This window comes from Gavia stellata, chromosome 6 (genome assembly GCF_030936135.1).
Source record: "Gavia stellata isolate bGavSte3 chromosome 6, bGavSte3.hap2, whole genome shotgun sequence".
NCBI classification, from domain to species: Eukaryota; Metazoa; Chordata; class Aves; order Gaviiformes; family Gaviidae; genus Gavia; species Gavia stellata.
The window spans coordinates 34,642,983-34,658,716 of NC_082599.1; the positions used below are offsets into that span (position 1 = coordinate 34,642,983).

General features: G+C 38.9%; 1 protein-coding gene across 1 annotated transcript; it reads right to left on the bottom strand.

Annotated features, from left to right (window-relative positions):
• Nucleotides 1-673: 673 nt before the first annotated feature.
• On the bottom strand, nt 674-15,430 carry MACC1 (MET transcriptional regulator MACC1). Its single transcript, XM_009809551.1, has 5 exons — nt 15,362-15,430; nt 12,649-12,763; nt 8,342-10,380; nt 5,762-5,950; nt 674-889 (listed from the first exon to the last, which is right to left on the bottom strand). The coding sequence occupies exons 1-5, from the start codon at nt 15,428-15,430 to the stop codon at nt 674-676; spliced, it is 2,628 nt and encodes an 875-aa protein (XP_009807853.1).
• Between the last annotated feature and the right edge of the window lie 304 nt (nt 15,431-15,734).

The window sequence follows — 15,734 nt, forward strand, 5'->3', positions numbered from 1 at the left end:
GCAAACCCTGTTGAGCTACATTAAGGCAATCAAAACCAATCACCTTCGACCATTAAATTGTGTATCTCTCTACCGGTCTCCATAAAAGATGCCAGAAGCTGTTTTGGAAGGACTGAGCAGCACACACCTATTTTTCCAGGTGCAAATAACTGTTTAATTCCTGTTTTGTGAGATGGGGAGATTAATTTTGTCCTAGCTGAGGACAAAAGAATCATAAAGGTTTTTTTTCTATGCTACCCTGCACCTATTTACTTGGAGTCAAGGGTTTTGGCACCAATTAAAATAATGTGTTAAATATTTAGATTTTAAAACCTCACTGAAAACAATATAAACCTAGGCCCCACAGGCCAAACTCATGCACACATAGTTCTGTTTTTAAAACTGATCTCTGCCTAAAAGATAGTGCAATCAGAAATAGCTCAGTTTGGAAACTACATTATAGAATTCAAGTAATTTTTGTTGACCTCACTAGTTTAATGTCCCACTCGTTTCTTATTTACTTAGTAGCCATCAGCAAGCTCTGGCAATCTGTAGCTAAGAACCATGGGGCTAGACCCAACATCAACTCAGGTAAAACAAACTACATTCTGTCCTGCTTTGCGAGCATCACTGAAACACAAATATCAGCAGTACATTTTCCCAAGAGATTTTCCCCAAAGCATATCTTGGTAGTCTATTCTTCTTCCTCCATTTTGGAGAAAGCACTTGCCCGTAACACCTCCATGCAGTTCACAAGAATCAACGTTCCAGTTAATTCTCGCCAATGTTTTGTTACTGGGTTTTTCATTTTATCCAAGGCTGATTGCAGGTCTTGTAAGACATCCCTGTAACTGCCTCCATAATGGGCACCCCAAGTGTAGAGAAAGTCATATGCAGGTTTCCACATCATCTGCAAATAAAGCAGGGGAAAAAAAAAAGTTTATTTGCAGAAATTGAATTATTGACCAAAAAATCTAAATCTTTACAATAGTAGAAAAGTCATAGAAAAGAAAAAAGAAAGTAAGTTTTTGATCCCTAGCCATGCTGAAATGCTTTATCATAAAAGGCATGTTGATATAAAAACTCCAATAACCTTATGTATTTCATTTCTATGAAACACTTAAATTCTTAGAGGGGTAAATAATGGAGAGACAAATTCTTCATTCACATGACTATCACCAAGTCTAAATATATCCCTGTCTGAAAGTATAACTCAAAGTACAGGGGTGGAAGAAAAACACTTTTCCCCTTGGTCATTTTTGCAATGCATACATCCAACAGCAGTTTCCCTATTTGGAGTTTGACTGTGCTTGTGATGGTTAATGCCTCCCTTTATCTCATTAATCAACATCCCACTGTCCCCCTACTTAGCCTGGAACTTTTAAACATGCTTCTTATCTTTACAAAAATGTTTTCTGTTAACAGCAGCAGGAAGACGATCTATCTGTAAAACCTCTGTTTAAAAAAGAAAGAAAAAAACTCAAACACTCCAACAGCAGGAGAGTCAAAAGCTTTTATAAGTGAATTTTCAAAATCAAGACTTGCAATTTAAAAAGTGTCTTGCAAGACATAAAGAAAATTAAAAGACAGGTTACCAGTGCTCCTTATTTTAAAGTACAATATGTTTGGTTTATGCCAAACAAATATGAAGCAGATCCTTACCAGGTGTAATTTGTCATTGGTCTAGTGACATTAATTAAGCCATGACAACATGATTCAGATACCAAGCTGGACTTACATCTTTCAAAGTGCTGATGTCCAGAGTAAGTTTGCTCAGTTTACAAACAAAAAGGTTGTTTTCCCAGCTGCTGCTTTTCCAAATTTAACTTGGGCTATCCGCATTCTATTTTCCCGCTCCCAAAACCTTGGCAATAAAGGTTTTGCAAACAGCAATTGAGTTAGCAACTGCAGGAATGATACACAAAGCCACAAAGAAACGCATTACTTTCCTAAAAGGTGTTAGCATTTGCTGTTTTAACAGAAGCATACATGCATAGTAATAAAAGCATATGGACTCATATGTGCACATTTTTATATATATACAGAAGTGATTGGGAACTCTCTTAATTCTAAAAAATTTTTTAACATCTTTTTCCCTTTTAATGGAAAAGCAGTTTTCATGGTTCTGAAGGATCATTCAGGAGGAAATTGGTTAATTCCTCAATGTAATCCTATGAATGTTCTAAAGATACACAACATAAAGCTCTACGTCCTTGATTTAAGCTTTATTTACTTGATTCCTTGAGGAACTGAGTAGCAGGACAATTTCTTTGCTCATAGTTTTGAGCTTTTCTCCACATTTGGGCTAAGAACTCCCAACTTATCCCAAGATTGACTCTACCATACTTTCTGTAAACATCTCCCTCAACTTCTGCTGCCTTTCTCCGCCATCTCCAAATGGAAGAACCCATCAAATTCGTATCCCCAGTAGCGTGTCTCACAGTCTGATTAGTCTGTTTTCTGCCTTTAGTTGAGGCTATAAAAAAGTACCTATGCTTTCAGTGAAGTTTCTCATTTTAGGTCTACAGGAGGGAAGGGTATCATCATTTCCCAAAATGAATGGTGGCTACTTCTCACTTTAAGCAAGTCTATCTTAAGTCATAACCATAAGGTTAAGAAAGAAGAAAAGAAATTTGGTGGTAGGTGGGAAGAAGGACAGTGGTGAAGCCTTCCATTTTATTAGACAGGGTATACTTAAAAAGAAGTTTGTAATATAATACTGTAAACACTATATATTACAACATATTTTAATAAAATAAAACTGCTCACCACTGTTGTATTTATGCCAAGAACAGAAAGTTTCTGTATTTCTATTTCTAGCTTGATAACCAAGGTAGCCAACAAAAGAAGCTGGAATTTCCTGGTATTCTATTGCTGGCTATGCCTTTTCTCTGTCTCCTGCTTCCTTTCCTTATATTCCTGCTGGACCAGGCTATTTGAAGGATTGGGGTACAGCCTTCTGTCTTCACTAGTATGTGAAAAGACAGTGAGTATGAAAAGATACTGTGCTTTGACTTATGCTGAAGGTCAGTCTGACACTGTGCAATCAGAGAATTGGCTGAAATATGCCTAAAATACAAACCCTGCTTTCCTCTACTCTGTCACAACTGGGTTTTTTTCCTGGGACAAAGGAAAGAAAAAAAAAGGGGGGGGGGGGGGGGTTTGAGAAAATCAAAAGCTTTATAAATTGGCCATGAGTGATGCATGATTAACTCAGCAGTAATCTACACACTCACTACACTGAACTAACACTGAAAACCAGGCTTCTAAGGCAGGTCCTTCTACACATCCACATACTCTAATGCAATGGCTGAACTGAATTGCATTTGACATTCCTGAATTATATCAAAGCAGATTTTCAGGCAAAATATTAAATCACTGCAGCATGCTGGGCAAGTCTCATCTCAGCTGCGTGCACGAGTTTTCCCTCTGCTCCCACTGCCTCTGCTGAGTAGGTAATAATGATACCTACATCCTTTGTAAAGTGATTTGGAATTTACTGATGAAAAGCACTTCAAAATCTAGGCACCAATTGTATGTACCTCAGGTTGCCTCTGTGATCATCTGGGAGAAGATTTCTCCCACTATGAAAAATATTAAGTTTAAAAGCAGAAACATTTTTCAACCAATCAAACCTCTTGATGGCAGAACGGTCCTTGATGGGTAACAAATTAGTTAATGTTTTCAGAGAATCCTCAATAATTAGTCAAAACTTATTACTCCCCCATCTTTGCTTGGTTTCATGTTTTCACACCAACAACTACTATCAATGAGATAGTATTTCCATTAGAATACTCCAGGATGGGGTAAGATGGTTTCAATCAGGGTTCTTTTATACCTGCTAAGTAAATGTGATGATCAGCAATCATTCTGAAATTAGTCAGACTAATGCTAACCTTGTAACAATGCTAGGGCAAAAAGCTGGGATTTTATCCGACAAACACAGAAAGCTTAGTGGGTAAAACAAAATCTAGGAAGTTAGACAAGGCACTGCATAACAGTAAAAAAAAAAAGCAACATAATGGAAATGACAAGCATTCACATTCTGTTTGAGTTTAGTATTTTAGAATAAGCTAGTGCAAAAACAGAGCCAATAAGAGGGTGGGTTTTTTCACTAAAAGAGAGTAGTAGACTAGGGATTGGTAGAGCTGAGAGTTTTATGAGAAAAAAATTTAAGGAGGAAAGTGCATCCAGGCACAAGTAATGTACCCAGAACAACCTGGGGGGGGGGGGGGGGGGGGGAACCAACCACAAAATAGCTCAAAGAGAAAAGCAAGATCAGAGGAGGAGGCAGTGTTTGCAAACAGCAATGATAGAGATAATCTCGCAGAAAAGTACAGAACCTTGTAAGTAAACGTGTGGAATTTTGGTCAAATACTGATTGGGGAGGGAGGGTGAAGCATTCAAAGGGAATAAGAGGTGGTGGTTCACGATTAGAACAGAAATCTCTTGATAGCTATCACCAGGCAGAAAAACTGAGATGAAAGACTCACTGGATTCAGGCTGTGGAAAGGAGGATATGTTTGGCAGGGAACAGGAAGAATCAGCTACAGGGAAAGAAAAAAGAAGAAAAAAATTATCATGAGTAGTTGTGAACCTGTGAATGGGAACTAGCGATTCCTTTGGTACTGAGAGGTGAGAGAGAAGGAATTCAGGCTGGATCATGTGCATTACCTGCAATAATCAGGGGATGATAGTACAGGCAGAGGGATAGTCGAGCCTGAATGTACACACTCAAGGCAGAAAGGCCAGCTTGAGCATCATTCAGCAACGCTTACAAAAGAGGATGTTCAGGGTAAAACCCAGTCTGGGACCTAGAAGTCATTGGCACGTAACTCTGTGGGAAACAGTGGATCTACTGCATGCTTCAGTGTTAAAGAGTAGAGAAATGGAGGAAGCAAAGCGGCTGCCCAGGCAAAGATGCGCCAGGAGCACGGGCTGGCCCTCAGCTCAGAGGTGTGGATGAGGGCCTACCCTAAGTCACGTGACATATCTGACATTGCATGGGTGCCGTGGGTACCTCTGGGCACCTCAGACGGCACTACAGATATAATTAGGCACCTAAATTGCTCCTTAGATGTGTATGCACTTAAATACATCTGAGAAGACGACTTGACTTTTATTTAGAACTCGTACTTCTATATAAGCAGGGCTCTTTATAAAGGAGAATAAATAGCACGATGTACCTGACCAGCTATGAAATTAAAACATGGATTTGCCATGTTCATATAATAGGACAGAAGTGGAATTGTTGCCAGAGCTTCCAACCTCTTGTCGTGCTACTTAAGCTAAATGATGACAAATAACTACACAGGTGCAGAAGAGAAAAGCGATACTGGTGGAGGTAAGCTCCCTTTCAGTGGAAAGAGCAAAAGCTGTACTGAGGGTAATTTGAAGTGGCTCCTGCAAGGACTGGATGGTCTTCCTCACTGTGTCTGAAATGACAGCAGAGGAGTGAGTGAGATTAACAAGTCAACAGGATAACAAGAAGGGACTGAAAGTGGCCCTTGGGTTGGGAGTAAAGAGCTGAAGCTCAGGACAGAGACCAGGATCTCCACAGCAAATTAATTTGGCACAACACTGAACAACCGGCCTCAAAGGAATATCTAGATAATTGCAAGCAAAAGTGGGTGAGAATTCCTCGCATTGAAGGGCTTACAAGTTAAATAAGGGGGCTGAACTGCAAGAGAAAAGAAGCGCCCAAAGCAAGGAAGAAGAAAGGCCGCTGGCTGTGTTTGTGCAGAGGAGCAAGTGTGCGCACACCGTTAGACCAGAGCCTTACCTCCAGAGCTACCGCACCATTTTTCCCTTGGTGGGGTACTTCGTAAGCCTCGATTTGCTGCTTTGTGAGTCGGGCTAGCTTCTCTGCAAGCTCCCGCCAATATTTGCCAAGCTTGACAGCTGAAGTCAAAATGATGGTGTCCTGGGTAAGACGTGCCACTAATCCCTGGCAATCTATTTTCAACAGTGCCTGCAACAATCATTTTCATTAGTGTTCCTTCATCAGTAATTACAAACAAAACATTATAATTTGGTTTTATAGCACTATTCTGCATTTCTAAGTAGACAGGAAGGCTTTTTGTCCATTTCATGTTCTTACAAATATGTAACGTTTTTTCCTACGAAAAGGTGTTGCCAACAGTTTCATAAGAAAACTGCCCACAAGCTTAAGAAAAAATTAAGCCGGCATTCAGCTGCTTCAGCATTCCAATATCACATGGATCATGCCACGCTTACAGATCCTGAAGGAAAAATATGCTCCTCCAACAAAAATATTTGGGACATCAAATGTACCTTCTTAAAAAAATGACATGGAACTTAAAAATTACGTTAGAGCACTGTTATACGAAGGTGTGGTCCTTTGTCTACTGCTTTTCCGGGAAATCATTGATTACATCAGCCAGCACCTTTTGATTTACCCCTCCCACAGAACTGATAATTTGCTGACCATTAAGCAGAAATGAAAGCATAGAACTCTTCCCTTCTCCATGCTAAATGAGCTTTTAATAATAAGCAAATTAAAATGGTTCCAGGAGTGAAACCCTGAAATGCAGATATGTTGCGTTCTCCTTTCTTTATTTGTTTGGGTAAGAGGTAATGAAAAAAATAGGTGTTGTTTTTTTCTTCTCAAATTAACAGCAAAATGTTCCACTGAAAGTGTTGACTTTTTCAGTGAAAGATCATGGACAAAACTCCAGAAGTTTTCTTTGGGTTTTAGATGGTGATTTTTAATAAAATATCAAGCATTTCTGCAGAAACCAGACATTTGTGTGATTTAATTGTAAAACATTTTTCCATTAAAATCCTCATTGCGAATAGTAGAACTTTTGGTAGGCAAGATGTTTGTCTAATGTAACTAACCAGAAAATAAATTCTCAACACAGATCCCAAACTTTCTCATACTAATGCCTCTCTAGAAGGAAATACTGAAGTCACAGTAGCAAGAAGCAGACTATCGTGTACAGTACCAAATCCCCCTATACTTTGGCAAAGGGGAGACAAAGTTGTTCAGTTTGTCTTTGCTCTGATAATCAAGAACCCTATTAAACACAAAAATATGAGATTAATTAAAAGAAATAACCTGTAAATTCTACCCAAAAGTGACATGGATGATATCTAGCTTTAAGTTTAGCTTTACAAAGACAGGGACCTGCATTGGCATTTCATAGCTCAAAATCATATACATCTCAACAAAATGGGACATCTTGGTAATCTAATTCTGCCCCACCTTTTGCCTGTTCTGTAATGAACTCTTTGTCTCACTGTTTCACTGTATTCAATTAAAAGTTTGGATCGTTTTCACCTTTAACTCCACCCTCCCCTTTTTATACAGAGGCACGGCAGACTAAACTGTACTTCATACTTGCTCAGTTTTATTCCACACAGTTTAATGCAGTCTTAACAAGTGGCCACTGCTACGAAAATTTTCTGAATCCTGCTGAAATTGCTGTCAACACTTCAAAGGGGATAGAGCAGTTATGAGAAGTAAACCGTGTTAAGGTTTGCAATTCAGTATAGTCAAAAGGCTTTAGATGAAAGGCTACAATGTGAATTGTTAAACATCCATTTTTATGCTTTATTTTCATATGAGAAATTTAATTTTCTTCTGTCCCTAAATAGGCTGTTAGACTTTTCAGTTGGAGCCAAGGACAGTATTGAGTAATCATTAATTCAAAATTAATTTGCACACAGATCCGTAAGTAAATTAAGATGGTTAACAATGCAACCTAGTACCTGGAAGCATTCAGAATGAAACCACTTTTGATTCACATCTAACAGTACTGAATCACATAGAAATTGTCCAGTGGGTTACAAATGAGGTCCATGAAAATATGTACTGAAATACTTGCAATATTGTCCTTAGGTCACTACAACATTGACCATGAAGTTGTCATGTGTGGATAGAAAATCTTGTCTTCAACAGGTGGGTCAGGATTTCCTTGCTTTAAAAATATGAAGGAAACTTAGATATATAAATAATGGAGTTTCCACACTATAAGGTTACTAAATATTTCACAATGGGAATGTGAATTGCTCAGGGAAGCAATTTACCATGATGACTTCCATGACAAAAGACAAAACTATTTCAATCATGGCTGTTTAAAAACAAGAAAAGTCAACTCAGTCAACCTACTAAATGAGCAAGGCTCCTGGAACATTTACAGAACACTGTTTAGAGTTAATTCATCAAAGTATTATTCTTCATGAGAGTCTGGATGTATTTTCCATCTGTAGGTGTCTACAACTTTTAGTAATATGTCCCACAAGGGTGCAGGCCCATGTTTTCTTGTTCACACATTACTATTGAGTAGTTTCTTGACAATGCATTCCCAATAGCCAAGTTAGTTCATGCAATACTTACAACAATGAGCTCATAAAGAAATAGTCTTTTTCTTTTGTTAGCATGGCAGTCTTCCTTCATCCTCTTCACAACATGTGCAACTCTCTCTGATTCTTTATCAACATGTGCCTCATTAAAGTCATCCAAAGACATGTGTGAATATCCTACCACCTCAGCCAAAGCTCTCCAGTCATAAACACTCTCTGATACTGTAGACAGAACTACTGAGTAGATGTAAGTCAGTTTTTTGAATGGCAATGCAATTTGTTCAACAAGATTCCTGGTTGTTAGCTCACTATCAGCAGTGTCCATAGCTTGTTCTTTGGAAATCACTTTTATGTTTTTGCAATGTACAAGACCAATCTTTCTTCTCAGAACTCCTACGTACCACTCTTTTATTTTAGTTTGTCCAATGGCTTTTACTTTATCTTCACCAAGAAGTGCTATTGTGTCACCTTTAAAATATTCTAGCAAATAGTCAATCTTATTTTGACGTAACACAGTTTTCAAAGCCACTCCGTAAGTATTAACACTCAAAGTTTTATCCTGAAACTTTGGATATTTAACTGTTGGTATTAAAAGCAAAGGCGCAGACTTGATTTCTTTGCGGTTTTGTAAGCGCTTTGGCCTATTGATAATTCCACTTAATTTTGGAGCTGGATCAGGAGTCGTAACATGGAACTGCATTACCTGGCTACTTTTTAAGACTTTAATCTGAACAAGGAAAACAAAGAAATGCATCTCCTTACATCCAAGCATGGAAAACAGGAATTGTTGGCGGATCATTTCACCAGTTTTCAGCTCCTCTTCTTTAATATTTTTGCTCTGGTCTTCCATCTTCACTTCAAAATCTGGATCACAGGATATCAAAGAAATGTTTAGATCTTGTGGCTTTTCAAGCAGAAATGTATGTTTTCCCCAAAGCTGAAACACAACGGGAGGCATATTTTTCCCCCCTTTTTTTATATCACAAATTGTGAGTTTTCCTGGAATATAGTTATGACCAAAAATTGTAAACACTGCTGTAAAAGATGGATGAATATATCTGGGACCATAAATTCCAACTGAGACCGTTCTGTGAACATAGTCCCAGACATTAGTTGCTGGAGGCTGGATTTTATTTGCTTGTACGGCAATGACTGCATACATCACATGACTTAGGTCCGTTAGCTTCACTTGTATGGTATCTTGGTAATTGTAGCAATTCTCTAGCTTCTTAAAAGGCCCTTCTTTATTGAGACTATAAAAACACACAATATCACTCATAACTTGGCTGAGTGGATCGTTCTTCACTTTAGCTGCAACTTTCACCTCAAGGAAAATGGCTTCCCTCGTGTTGAGGTTACTCAGCGTAAGTTCTATCAGAGGACTTACGGTGCTAGACAGCTCATTGTTAAACGATGATGGAGGGTTAAGGATAGCCTTTAAACCAACTTCTTGGAATTCCCCAGGTAATACATGACCCACAGGGACATGAATGTTGATATCCGAGTCGGGGAGCTGTACTGAACCCCCTTCATGATTCAGTTTACAAACTACATGAATGTCTGTAGCTTGCGTTTGTGCCCATCCAGGACTATGGCTCATGGCTTCTAAATCTAGGCAAGATCGAGTGAGTTGTCGGTGACTCAACCAAGCCATCTTGTAGGCTTCACGGTTATTTTGAAGCCATGTCATGTCTGAAGCTATATTTTTTTGAGGTGTTGTCTTGTGAGAATTAAATCTTCGGTTATCAACAATATCCAGGAAGTCAGAGACACTCTTGGATCGTCCAGATCTTCTTGCTGAAGTCTTTCTTAGAAGACAATCAATATCTAGCTCATCACCTGAGGAAGCCAAAGAATCCCTGTTGCTAGAAACCTTAGAGAACACATAGGGTCTTTCTTTTAAGATCGAAAGGTATTTATTATTTTCATTTCTATTTGAAGCAGCTATGTCATGTACGAAAGGGTTGGAGGCTGACAGTTCATTCCAGAAAGGATTAGTCTTGGAAACAGCATGGGCATGTTTGAATACATCAGACCAGTCAATATCCAAATCCAATTTACTTTCACTGACATCTGTTTAAAAGAAAAAACAGAAGCATTTCCTAAAGCACAGAGACTTGCGACATTCCATTCATTTCCAACTGATAGTCTGTTAAGCCAACAGGAGAGTAAATTTATCCTGTTAAAATACATATAGATCATTTATATATTTCTCCTTCAGGTTTTTAAAGAGTATCAATATTGATTCCTAAGTAGCATTAAGAATCTTCGTTAATAGAAAGAGTGCTAACAAATTAGTGCTGAAGGATGTAAAGCATCTTCTGTGAGGTGCTGATCATTATCAACTCTTACGACTATTAATTGGCATCAAGTATGCTAAGGTCCCAAAAGGTTTAAACCCTTATATTCCAGTAATCTTTGACCTCTTACAAAATACCATAGATTTCTTTCCTTTGTGTCTAAGTCTCTGCAAAGATTAAACAACTACTGTTTCATTTTTCAAACACTGTAGACAGTACAGATAAATGTATTATTCAGGATTCCTTTTCATGGTAGTGCACATGTATTTAATTGATAACAGCACTCAATTTATTTCAGTGTGTGTGTAATTTGTTATACTAGCTTTTCATTAAAAAAATCCATTGGTATCATTTATGAGCTCTTGTACAATTTGAAATTTGGAGAGAAATGTTTTTGTGGCTACTAATTTTTCTGAGATTGCACTTAAACAGACAAATAGGCATGTATAAGTGTTATTTCAAAATGCTTTCTAATAAAAATAGTCATTATTAACAGTAATGTCTATTTCTTCTGAAGACAAGATGTCCTTATATTTTATATTAATAACTGTTTGCCGAAGCTTTTGTATAGGTTGATTAAGACTCACACTTCTTGCAACTAATAGATTATGTGCAACATTTTGTGCTAAGGGTTTCTATTACTTCAGTTTGCTGTTATTTTTCTATATACAGAGGGTATACTATCCCTTCTTTGTACATCCTTGAATTTTAATTTTAATTTTAGAGGGAAAATTCAGCATTTGTATTATTTCAGCATATCTATATCCTTCATTATTACACTTTGCATAGCACCTTCCATCTCCAAGGTTACTAATTATTGCTCAATTGCAAGAATGACAGTGCATTCAGCCACAAAAAGAAAAAAAAAAAAAATTAAAATGTTAGTACTTTTATTTTTGTTTCATTTGTCATGGATTGTGACAAAAAGCCAAAACCATGAAGTTTTTCCCCAGTTCCAGAAAAATCTGATTTGGAAGAACCAAAGTGGAATTTACCTGCTTTCCAGCTGCCCATCTAGCATTGTCTTGACAAGAGCCCTCCAGGTGAGCTGCCAGGGGGAGTGAGCCCAGGGGCACCTTCCTCCCCCTCAGACACCCAGCCTTGACCAGGGCCACCAGACAGGGCTGGGCTGCTCAAGCACCTTTTGCTGCTCAAGTCCTTTTGTTTCTGCCCGCAGGCTAAAATCTTTTCTTGCGCTGTGATGCTATTACAGCCAGATGATTATTAGCTATAAAAAATACATTAATTAATCCCAAAATGAATGTTAGGGGTTTTGTTTGTTTGTTTGCCCATCCTAAAGGGCATGTTTCTACAGAAAAAGTCTGAGCAGAAAACTCTGGCAGAGCCTGAGTCATCAGGCTGGACACTTTCTCATGCCAAGGTAACAGCACAGATTACTGGGGTGCAGGAGGTTAGCGAGGAAATAATTCCAGCTCCTCAACTCACACAGCAAGTGCTAGGCTTGCTGTTACTTACACCTGCTACTGGGCAAAAAGCTAAGAGCATGCCTACCTTGTGGAGGGGAATGTTTTCTTAACATTTGGGTTAAAAAAAGCAATGAGATTAAATAAACCTTGCCAAGACTCCAGTTTTTAAACTGGGCTAACTGCAAAATTACCTTGCCTTTCTGGTTCTTAAAACCCTAAGTTAATGTAGTTTGGCTAAGAACTTCCTCTTCTCTTCCCCGTTTTGACCCCCAGGAAATGTACCCTAAATAGCATTTATTCATATAAGGTTAATCATCACAGCTCTTCCTCCCAACCTGCCTGACCCATGTTTGCTATGGCAAGGGACAGAGGACTTCTCTTATATGCCAGCAAGTTTCTCCTAGGAGACCTTGTGACAACGCCTTCTGTTCTGACTCCAGGAACATCTACGGTGGTCTGAGTAGGGCAAAACACAAGCAATTAAAAAAAAAAAATTAAAAATGGAGTACAGGGGTTTACAGAGTAGCTATAGTTCTTGACACTATTGAGAGTTTTGCAGAAATACAGACTTCAGGTGGAGAGCCTAAGCACAGAAAATAGCAAAAGAGACATACTATAGCTGGCTGAAGGTGTCCGGTCATCCACATCAATCAAAGTCCCCTCTGACCTGCTCCGTGGAATCTCTCCGCTGGTTAGGGAATCTGTTCCACTACTGGAAGTGTTCTCTTCCTAGGGAACAGTTTAATCGTATAAAACATCAGCAAATATGCGATTTGAAAAAGGGGAAACTGTTCAAGAATAATTGAGCTTTGCTCCTGTGATGTGACACAAATGAAAAAAATGAAATTTATGAGTAAATTTATGGAGTCTGCCCAAGAGCATCACAATCCTGAGTGAGTCTCACTAATTTGCAGGAAAAACACCAGATGCTACAGCTGCAGTACGATATGATACCCCAGTCCATAATGAAGTCCAATAACTCACATAATTAAACATCTTGCAATTCGAACTGAGCCAATTGTACAATAACTTCCATTCAGAAGGTCTTGAATAAAAACTTTAAAAAAAAAAAAATCCTAATTCCTGTTTTCAGATAAGTTTAACAAGAATCATTACAGGGGAAGAGCTAGATCTATTCCTTCCTTTGCCAATTAATATAAAATATTCCCAATCCTTTCAGCTTTATTATTCTTCCTATGCTCTTCCCTGAGTGAACATCACATCCGATTTTCCTTTTAGTCTGTACAAGAATGACTTAAAGTACCCTTCTGCAGGGCCTGTGCCAGCACAGCAACAGCCCAAGAGAGGACATTCAGGTCTCTCCTCTTCCTTGTTCTGGCTACAAGAAGTTCTGTTTGGTTTTGACACAGTTTGCACGTGGAGTGGGCCACACAAGAGCTGTAAACCAGATGCTGTGGTTGAAAGAGAGTCAACAGCAAACCTATTGCAAGGGCAGGGCAGGAGAGGCATCGCTCTGAGGTAGGCAACAGGAGAATGAACCTCTCAAGGTACCACTGCTTAATGCTATTTTCAGCTGCCCAGAAAGAGGAGTTGCAGGTCTTCAAAGGAGCATTGGGTGTCCTGCGTGCCGACGTTACTGTGTCCCTGAAACAGAAACTGGAGGAAATGCAATCTTCTAGAACTTTTTGTGCAGGACAGTTCATTAAATTAGTGCTATAAACAAAGAGATCATTTAGTGACTTTCCCAGAATCCTCTCACTGATCTTATATGTAGTGGGGTATAAATGCTGATGGGCAATAGATACATTAAGACATATGGTTAAAAAGAAAAGAAAAAAAAACCCAAGGAAAAAAAAAAAAGAGAAAACGTAAAAAAGCCTGATGTCTGTTTCCCTTGCACAATGCCATGGTTAAAGACATCTTTTTTTTTTCCACTGTAAATGTAAATTGGTATTTTTTGTTCTTCCCACAAGAGCTACCTTCAGCTAATGGCAATCTGTTCAGGTGCTGATTTGCACTCAGGCAGGACACAAGGCTGAGGTCAGGCTAAGCCCAACTATCACCCAGCCGCTTTGCTATCACAGGGCTGTATGGACTTTCAGGTTCCTGTGTTACCAGAAATCTCACACGCTGGTCTTAGAAGTCCTCATTTCAGACAGTAGTGAAAGATAGCCTCCAAGACTAATACTTTGTGGCTTCTGCTATTAATACCCCAACAGAACCAAACTGGAAACTAAAATGCCTCCTTAATCCCAACACCGTAATTCCAAGATCTAACATCCCACACCTGTATAAAAATATCACTGTTCCTTCTGTCTCTGATAAGAGACAGTATCTTTGATAATGTGTACAGATTCCTTCAAAGGAAATAAATTTTGCTTTGCTGCTGCATCTCAAAATGTTGAAAAACTGAACACATTGTATAAATGTGCAAGATTTTCCCAAAATCCCAATAAATGCACAAAAAGAAAGTCTACTTTTTACAATACCAGTGTATTTGTTGCCAGCACTAATCTCTGCCTGATGACTTACTGATCAATTGACATACGAATTTAAGAACAGTTCTTTAAATAGTTAAAACACCGGCAATTATTTCAGTAGTTGTATGAAGTGGGAGGCAGTGAGGAAGGACAAGAACAGAGCACAAGAGTGCAAGTAGATGCACAGGGGCTAAAATAGGAAACCCATGGGGAAGGGGAAGGGAGAGAGGAAGAGAAAGAAAAACAATCTCTTTACACAGTGGGAGTATATTGACAGAGACATGACAAGAAGATTGCATATAGTTGTTTTATAAACGCTAAGAATTTCTGCAAATAGAATAAGCCATTTCCTAAAAGTTCCCTCTGGGAACTCCTTAAAACCTTCACCACTAGCCTGGCACAAAGACAGAAAAGGCAGATACTGAAAAGGAAAACCACTTTCAAAAATAAGCGCCCCGCCTCTCGAAAGCATTCCTTGGTATGAGAGCATGATGAGGGAGCCCTTGTGATTGAGGCATGTCTTCAGGTCAGCCAAGAAAAGGATGAGAGAAGCGGGGAGATATAAACATTCCTGGGCAAAAGATGACCACGTTTGGTCAGCATGTCAAGGGATGCGGGAAATGTTGGGGACAAGCTGTACACATGCCATCAGGTACCAAGCAATGTGCCTCCTGAACAGAGTTACATGTTCTGACACCAGAGTTGGGTTCTGCCTCTCCTGTGTTCCAGCCTTAGTGCTGGTAATGCTTAAATCCCCAGTGCCTTTATATGAAACTAGGAAAATAAGAAAACCCAGTGCTCCCCCTTTTCCATGGGTACATTCTGTGATAAAATACCATCCCAAATGAAACTTCTAATAGGACAATCCTATTAATTAGGAACTCACCTGGACAAATCCAGAAGAAGGATCATCCACAAGAGAAGAGAGATCAATGCATGTGGGATATAAAGCCATGCTGATCAGTGTCAAAGGGGAAAAGTATGAAACCCTTTTGCTGCAAAAAGAGGGAATTATGTATAGGAAAATCAGAAGCTAAGCTTTTCTTTTGCTATAGCTACTGAGTAAGAAAGATGTAAACTGACAAGTGCTTAATGGTGCACAGAATTCTTGGACTGATGGTATGTCAGCTCACAGTGTGAAGTGAGCAGGGAATGAAGAAGTGAAGAGGCTGGAAAGAGATCAGCCATGGAGGTGACCAGTCAGTGAACCTGAGTGACTGCCGAGAGGTGTGGCATTTTCTTGTAGGAGGGCAAGAAAC

What these genes read in the sequence shown, in the direction of transcription:
- MACC1 (XM_009809551.1), bottom strand. Translation starts at nt 15,430, where the DNA reads ATGGCTTTATATCCCACATGCATTGATCTCTCTTCTCTTGTGGATGAT. An exon ending in GACACCTTCAGCCAGCTATA is followed by an intron (nt 10,381 to 12,648) that starts GTATGTCTCTTT and finishes TCTTTTAAACAG; the next exon opens with ATGTCAGTGAAAGTAAATTG. An exon ending in ATGGTGCGGTAGCTCTGGAG is followed by an intron (nt 890 to 5,761) that starts GTAAGGCTCTGG and finishes CTTTATTTGCAG; the next exon opens with ATGATGTGGAAACCTGCATA.